Raw genomic sequence first — 9,042 nt, forward strand, 5'->3', positions numbered from 1 at the left:
GCAGGGAAGAGTGGGTAACTGGTTCCGATATGGCATAATTGTTTGTAACTTTGGTTAACACCTGAAGCCACAGTAAAGCAGGGAAGAGTGGGTAACTGGTTCCGATATGGCATAATTGTTTGTAACTTTGGTTAACACCTGAAGCCACAGTAAAGTAGGGAAGAGTGGGTAACTGGTTCCAATATGGCATAATTGTTTGTAACTTTGGTTAACACCTGAAGCCACAGTAAAGTAGGGAAGAGTGGGTAACTGGTTCCAAAATGTCATAATTGTCTGTAACATTACATTATAGAGTCGGTCAACGATTGCAGTTTAAAAATCTCAATTAAATGTCTGCAGTTCCTTTGCAGAACAAAGTAATTAGGATCAAACATATTTATTAATATTTAGACCAATAAGAAGAAATAGATCAGTATCCAAAAGTTAGTACAAGACTTAGTAGGCAAGTAGCATCTCACTAAAATTAATAAAATAAATTAATTTTTTTCTACCTGTTTCAGCTTAATGTGGTTAACAGGAATCGTAATGGCGGACGCTTACATCTTGCACGGAAAAGGTGTTGTGGTTAATAAAAACGATTCTGCATCATCAAATGACAGATTGTAAAAAGTAACTTTAGCATGCTTGTTCACTCTAATTATAAGATAATTTCATGTAGATTATAAAATTATATTTTAATATGTTGAGTTTTTATAATATTATTTCTGAAACAAGAATGCAATCTACTATTGAAAAAAATATGCAAAAAGTTCGTAATAATTTACTATATTGATAAATCCAAAGTTTTGAATCTTCGAACTAGGTTTTAACAAAAGAACGTCTTCATAGAGTACTTCGTGGCACTAAAAAATATCTAGGCAATAAAAGTTGAAGAAGGGTTGAAATATGTGGGAAAAATATCAAGAAACCTAAGCATTGGTTAGATATTTTAAATATGCAAATCAGCAAGTCACGGGAGAACCATAGCCAATGTAAAGGCGTGGTGGAACAGCATGTATCAGAAGTACATTTTTGACATTGTTTGGCGTTACTTAGGTAGTATGATGCCACTGGACATTAATAACATTTGTAAAGGATATTTAACAGTCCTTTTTGACGCAAAATATGCGTACGCTCAGGTCATAAAGATGAGTTGAAATCGGAGACTTAGAATACTTAAAACGGGAATATCCCTTGTACTTAATCACATTGGAAAACCAATAAATATGGATCAGTTTGAGGACCCAGAACCCACCAGAAAGAGATCTACAACAAATTTTACCACAGCTATGGTAAGCAAAATGCAGATGAGAACCCACGAACTCAAAGGTCAGGGGCAAAGGTCATCCACCCGACCCAGGTAACAATACCCACTTTAACCAAAAATGATCTCCACCTAGTATTGACCCCAACAGGATATGCGTTCATCAAAATAAGTATTCCAGTAATACCTCCACTTCAATCGTCGCATACCTCAATTTCCTTAGGGTAAAAGGCGAGTTTATAATAGTATCTCAACCACGATATGTTCGCCATATCTCTCGGGACTGAATAAAGAATATAGTGGTAAAAAATATAAAAAGCCTTATACGTACTAGCCCATTTATAACACTTTAAGTTGCTACTTGTTTTACTGACAAATCTATAGTTAAACAGTTGACAGAGATCGCTTCAGCAATGAAAGTAAGAACAAAAAAAACAAAAGATGTATTTATTAATATACTTAAAATTCCAGGCTACCTCCCTTCCTCAGAATTAACAGTAGACTATTGAAGGTTAGAACTTACAACAAATGTTGGACAGAACAGCACGAGGTTTAAACTACAAACTACGTGCTATAATAAATATGTGTAAGAATGGTTGTACAGTCTAAAAATATTGCTTTACTTAATTTGATTGAATCAATGACAAATAAATATTAGTTAAAGTAAGAAAAATGAAATAAATGCAAATAAAAAAGTAGATAACTGCTAAGTCTAAATTTGCAAAAGAAAATCAAATGATAAACTTGATCAAAGCTTGACGAAGAGCGGTTTCTTGAAACATCGTTCAGTAAAAGTACTTTTACTTTTGTGATGTTATTCCGCTTTTTGTTTTTGAACAAGGAGCCAAAGTTATTACTCAGAAGTTAAAGAAAGAACTCTGAGCGTAATCGTAATCTGAGCAATCTGAGTGAAATATATTACTGTTGAGCGTATCTTTGTTTGGACACAGAAGAATCTGAATAAGCTAATTAGAGTTGTTGTTGTTGTTTTACTTTTTCAGAGTAATGATAATATTGAACCTCTTCTTACGATTCATTTGGTCTGAGAGCTCATAATCAAGAATGAATGTTAACTTTTCTCATTTCTATTTGACATTTTTCTTAAAATAGGCTAACGTGTAGCCTGTTTTGAACACTAGGATTGGATAAAAGGCCCTGACCATCAAAGCTCACTGCTTTACCGGTTTCCTTTTGATATGACATGAGATAGGTATCTCGGAAGTTTCTAGAATACCCTTTTGTAGTGGGGACACCATGATGAATGTCATCATATTAAAATACACTAATAAGGGCATCTCAACCTTAGTGGAGATACAATGACCTACTACTAAGATAATGCTTTCTAAGGATTGACGTGTCAGCATTGCGATTTTCAGTACAAAATGAAAAGACCCAGTTCATCAGCAAGAGCCCGAGCAGTAAATCACTTCATCATTGATTATGATGAGAGCGCCAAAAGCGTAACCAGTTTCCTTTTACAGAATAACCATTGACCTGTCTAGAACTGGAAACAGCGTGACAGTCTTACAGATACCAGTGTTATCAGCTTCATCAACAAAATGGTAAAGAAACATACAAAAAGCAAAAAAAGAACTGAAGGTACGTGAAACGATGCGGTTAGTCAACAATGTATGGAAAAAGCACACACACAGAGAGGCTTAAGAGGATATAGGCAGCGTAAATTTAAACCATGAAGGTTACGGTATAATTTTGGGTCTATCAAGACAACTCTAACAAACTCTTGAAAGTACAAGTTGTTTCTTTATGAAAGTGTTTTTTTTTCTAATACACCATTATATCAGTCACAGTTTGTATTTTCATTCTCCTATTTTAAGTGTACTGCTCTTTATTTCATATTTAATTTTATATTTTGCTAACACTTTGAGCTTGTTTGAACTTACTGTCCTTTCTCTGTTTTATTTTCTTTTTCTCTTTGTGTGTGTGTTTGTTTATTGTGTTTAATTTAGATGTTCAACTATTTATTTTTTATCGAACCTATTCAGATAGATTCACACATTTAAATAAAAGTCTGAAGTCTGGTTTGTCATATACACCGATATCAGTATGGCAGAAAAATTTTGTTATAAACTTTGAAGAAAGTATTTTGTTAGTGCGAAATCACGTGACAACAATTTAACTTTGACATCTTCGTATACTGTTGTTTTCATCCTAATCCGTTTTTTTTTGTTAACAATAAGTGAAAATCTTTTTTTTTTATATGATAAGACAAGTCATTTGTACTAGATGCACGATGTTCTTGAACAAAAACAAAACAAACTCTATTTCAATATATTTTAATATAATCTATATGACAAAACAGACTCTATTTCAATATATTTTAATATAATCTATCTGACAAAACAAACTCTATTTCAATACATTTTAATATAATCTATCTGACAAAACAAACTCTATTTCAATATATTTTAATATAATCTATCTGACAAAACAAACTCTATTTCAATATATTTTAATATAATCTATCTGACAAAACAAACTCTATTTCAATACATTTTAATATAATCTATCTGACAAAACAAACTCTATTTCAATATATTTTAATATAATCTGTCTGACAAAACAAACCAAATGAATTTAATTATGTTAGGTACAACTTCCGGTTTATGTTTAACAAAAGTGCTTCTACTGTAACAATAAACAACACTATGATGGATCATGATACGTTAATAAGGCACTGATACGCTGAGTTATAACCTTATTCACATTTTTAGGGAAAGCAAATATGAGGGGCGATCCAAAGCAGGTGGCTAAAGAACTTAGAGAAGAAGCTCATGCTGAAATTTACTGTATTGCACTAACAGGAGATTATGACATAAGTGAATTAAAAGATATGGCGTCTTCTGTGAAAGAACATGTGTATATTCTAAAGAACTACGAGACCCTTGATTGGCTGGTTAATGCTGTCATTAATGGAACAGTAGGTAAGTATTATATATTAAATGTGTTCTAACATATCGAAGACACCGTTGAAAACAAAACACGAAATCTATTGGCCTCAATTATCTTCACGGACATTATAAAACATTCAAACAGACAGATACAAATTAATTTAAATAACAGCGATAGGAGCCATCATGAAAACAACTGTTGCTTCCTATCTAACCTTTGATTAATATTTAGTTATTATAAATGTAAAAATACAGCTAGATATGTTAATTACATTAAACAGTTATAATACGGTAGATGATGCAATTAAAACAAACGAATAAGCAGTTTATGAAAAAATGTATTATAATCAGCTTTTTAATATATTTGGAACATCAAATAACTTATTGGTAATTATTGTCTTAAAATGTTCAGTTTTATTTTTAAAGAAAAAAATATACTCTGGTTTATTATTAGTTATTTGGATTTCACATGAAAGAATACTAGTATATATTCATGGATTAGAATCAGCTTAATTGAACTACGAGTTGAAAAATAAAAACAAAAATTTTGGTACTATGGCAAGTGGAAACTGATGATGTGGGAATTTAAAAGATTGACTAAGCTATAATTTTCCTGAACTGTAAAGATGAAATTAACTTGATAGAAATATCATAATAAATTAAAGCAAAATAATTTAAGATGTATAAGTGAACCGACACCAGAATGTTACAATTTAAAAAGAATCTGTGTTCTAGATTTGTTCTTCAGAATTCAAAGAGAATTGGGGTCGTAGAATAAATGAACAGTTTCTTAGTGATTTAGATTTGGTTTAATAAAAGATCACCCAAACTATGCTGATAATGAGCTAGTTGTGGTCTTTCGAACGAGAAATGTACCACAAAATTTCCCTTACAGGATTATCCCTAACAGGACCGCGTTATGATTGCCTCTCATTTTCGACATTTCATTAGAATCATAGAATTGACCTGTTTATTAAGAGGGTATTATAATATTCAAGTAACAATAACCATAAAAATGTTATACTTTTAAACATATAATGATTGTAGGTTATCTTACAGTTAACATTTTAGGCTAGTTATTTTTAAATATCAGACTTAACAATTATTAGAGAATATCCATTATACATTCTGAATGTTTTATATTTAGTAATATCAATGACATTTGAAAGGTAGAAAAGACATTTTAATATAACAAATATTATTATTATATACATTAAAAACGGGTTTCTTTGTATTTAAAAAATGTATTATTACAGAAAACGAGAGGCAATCATAACGCTGTCGCGGTACCTTGTTGTCTGAGCTTTGTAAGCACATACATAACATGTTTTGCAATCAAACACTAGTAAAAACACGCGGGATTTAAACTTGAACGCATCTAAGTCACTTTACAAATACTAAGTAATGTCAAAATATTATAAAGAAACTATCAAACGAAACAGTTTTATATATTAGTTTTGTCAGCTAAAATATTAATATACATGTTTTTTTGTGCATAGACTATTCTGTATGCGGTTACGGTATGGATGAAGTGTTAGAGGAAATGAACAAAGCAGGAGAACAGAGGGCTGATAAACCTTGGCCTTGGATGGCTGCCATATATTATCAACTTGAAAACTTTGAAAAGGTAAGTATGTTAAAACAACTCTGAAACAACTCAATCAAATTGAGAATTGATTGTTAAATTCTGTAATGATAATTGCACAGTTAATAGTTTCATCTTGAGTTTATTTACTGATTAAGTAAACTTTATTACAAGCTACAGCTTTTACAGTAAGTAAGATTATTTTTAGAACGGGTTCGACGTTAGATTGTTGAATGTTGATTTAAATACTGAAACCTTCTTAACGGTTAAAACCCGTGTACTTGAGAATGATTGCACCAATGATCGAAACGTGGTACTTAAAAATAATCTTCCTTATTGTAAAAGTTGTAACTTCTAATGAAATACAAATTGCACAATGTTTCGATAATCGTTCGTGGTCTTCCCAAGGACGATAATCGTAGGTTTTGAAGGTGTTGTCATTCTGTTTTCTTGTTTTCTGACTGAGATTCCCAACAGCAGGTGTTTTTATGGAAAGGGATTTGTTGAGAATTGAATTAATAAAAGATTGCTGAAGATAAAAAAAAATAAATAACCGAAACCATACAAGGACATCATGAAAGAAGAAAAATCAGTTACAATTGGCTAGTAATCGAATTACATAGCAATTATGGTAAACCAAATATGGTAAACCAAAAATGAAATAACTACTTGTATGAAGTTGTACCTTTTGGTTGTTCCACAATATTATGAGAACTACCGAACCCTTGGGCCCACATTTACGGGGCCGCTATAATGCAAGTTTAATTTCTTTAACCAAGTTACGAACTGTAATTAGTACTACTTATTTATGTGATGTAATGTAAAGCAATACCAGAATGTAACGCGAGAATCTATATAAATATAATATTACTGTACATACGTGTTGATAATGATGTATTAACATTTACTACGTTCTCTGCTAAGAAACAAAACTACGATTCAGAAATGCTGTTATGAAACTATCCATATAACGAGTTTGCTCTTGTAGTGATAAGTCAGCTGAGAAATGTATTATTTATATTTCACTGTAGCTGGGATGTGGCGGGTCAATAGTGGACAGGGAGTGGATACTCACAGCTGCTCATTGTTTTGTGATAAAAAACGCTGACCCCAAGAAAGTAGAATATTTAGTACCAGCTAATGTTACTGTCAAACTGGGTAAGTATGAAATAATCTTATTCTCAAGGCTAATTTAGTTTTGCAGTTACCGTCTGAGTGTGTGTCAGATCACCTTCTCAGTTTGTTCCACATTTCGCGAAACTCATGTGCTGTCAAACTTCTAACACACTAAATACATCACTATTTGTTGATTTCTTTACTTGCTCTTCACATTAATATCTTACACGTTAAATATATCACAATACGTTGCTCATTTCTTCTACTACTATTCACATGAATATCTTACACGTTAAATATATCACAATACGTTGCTCATTTCTTCTACTACTATTCACATGAATATCTTACACGTTAAATATATCACAATACGTTGCTCATTTCTTCTGCTACTATTCACATGAATATCTTACACGTTAAATATATCACAATACGTTGCTCATTTCTTCTGCTACTATTCACATGAATATCTTACACACTTTTTACATGGTGTCTGTTATTTTAAACATTACTTCTTTACAAGAAACTCGTGTGATATTCCTACAATAGATGGCGATCAGTTGGGACAAATCTCAGTGTGCTCTGTTTGTTTTTGTTTTAAGCTCAAAGCTACACGTTGGGCTATCTGTGCCGTGCCCTCTCCAACTACTAGACTCAGAATTTTAGCCTTATAGTCATCAAGCTCACCGCTGAGTCACCAGCGGGAGTGATCTTTGAAAGAGCAGTAAACTTTGGATTAAAAAGTGTTCGTATAATGACCTCTTAACTTCAGCGTAAGTGTCGCAAAGATGCAAGAAACAATGCTGACATAAGAACTCTTTGAAAACAACAATGAATAAGGACGGGAAGTAGATAATAAAAACTTAGTTTATCTTAACATTAATCTTATAATTTAATTTTGAAAATTTTAGGACAATGTGTCGTGTGGTCTTTGATATTATAAGAACTAAAAGTAACATTAAATACTCGACTACATGCCTCTACTCACTTAAAACTGGAGTTAACTTCTAAATGTTTAATACAGAGGAAGGTTTTGTTTGTTTGTAATTAAGCACAAAGCTACACAATGGGATATCTTTGCCCTGCCCACCACGGGTATCGAAACCCGGATTCTAGCGTTGCAAATCCGCAGACATACCGCTGGGGGGGGGGCAGAGGAAGGGACATTGAATTTTTCATTAAGTATTATGTGAAACCGACACTATATATATTCAAACATTGTTTTCTTAGATAACTTCTTTATATCAAATTGTTCAATGCGTCCACACCGGGGGTTATTAAATTTCACTGAAGTTAATATTTTGTTGCTTATACATTCAGTCATCAATTATTTCGCGTCTGCCATATGTTTTCTTAAAAATTAATATACATTTTTGTTATATCCCCTTCTGATATTTTGTTTTTTACACGTGATTATTGTCAAGTAAACACGTGTAGATGTTTTTGATACCAATGTTTTATAATAATGTTTCGGTTTCATAACTTTTATTATTGTCAATATTGAAGATACAGTATTTTGTAAAGCTTATGTATATGTTTGTTAGCATATGAAGGTTGTTTTACTTTATGTTTTAGGTTTACTGGATATACGTAACAGTTCGGACCTTAAAGAGTTTGAAGTGACAGACATACGTCTCCATGAAAAGTTCAACTACACAACATATGATCATGACATTGCCTTGCTAAAGTTGAGTCGGCCGATTACATATGAGCGCTTTATTCGTCCAGTTTGTCTTCCTCCAGTTGGTAAGGCATACATCTTTTCTAGTCGCTAAGAGCTTTACATATATATATTTCAGTAAAGTTTGAAATGCTGTTTTTTAATGCATGTTTTAGTCGTTTAAGCTAAACCTGTAGGAACTTCTGAAGTATTCAAAGGTTTTTGATATGTGATAAGTCCCAGTGATGGAACATACTACATGTTAGAAATACATAGAAGAAATACACGTCTGCCTTTAGCTTTTTATTGTATTAATCAGTACAAGGTGCAATTTAAATAAACATTTAATCACAATGACTTTTTTAAATCTGACTTTAGTATTGGTTGATCGGCTTAGTTGTTTAGATGTATGATAATCTATGCATAGCTGACTGGCTTAATTGTTTAGTTGTATGATTATTTCTTCATTGACTTCAATTCTGGTTGATTGGTTTAATTGTTTAGTTCTATTGTAGTTCCTTCGAATCTG

At 32.0% G+C, this 9,042-nt stretch overlaps 1 protein-coding gene across 1 annotated transcript in view; it reads left to right on the forward strand.

The window, feature by feature from the left end:
- LOC106464946 (complement factor B-like) overlaps positions 1 to 9,042 on the forward strand; it is a 58,403-nt gene that overhangs the window by 44,464 nt on the left and 4,897 nt on the right. The window contains exons 13-16 of the mRNA XM_022392762.1: positions 3,952 to 4,185; positions 5,652 to 5,779; positions 6,769 to 6,895; positions 8,429 to 8,599. Of these exons, the coding sequence (XP_022248470.1) occupies positions 3,952 to 4,185; positions 5,652 to 5,779; positions 6,769 to 6,895; positions 8,429 to 8,599 (660 nt within the window). The remainder of the gene's footprint in view (positions 1 to 3,951; positions 4,186 to 5,651; positions 5,780 to 6,768; positions 6,896 to 8,428; positions 8,600 to 9,042) is intronic.

This window comes from Limulus polyphemus, unplaced genomic scaffold, assembly GCF_000517525.1.
Source record: "Limulus polyphemus unplaced genomic scaffold, Limulus_polyphemus-2.1.2 Scaffold1791, whole genome shotgun sequence".
NCBI classification, from domain to species: Eukaryota; Metazoa; Arthropoda; class Merostomata; order Xiphosura; family Limulidae; genus Limulus; species Limulus polyphemus.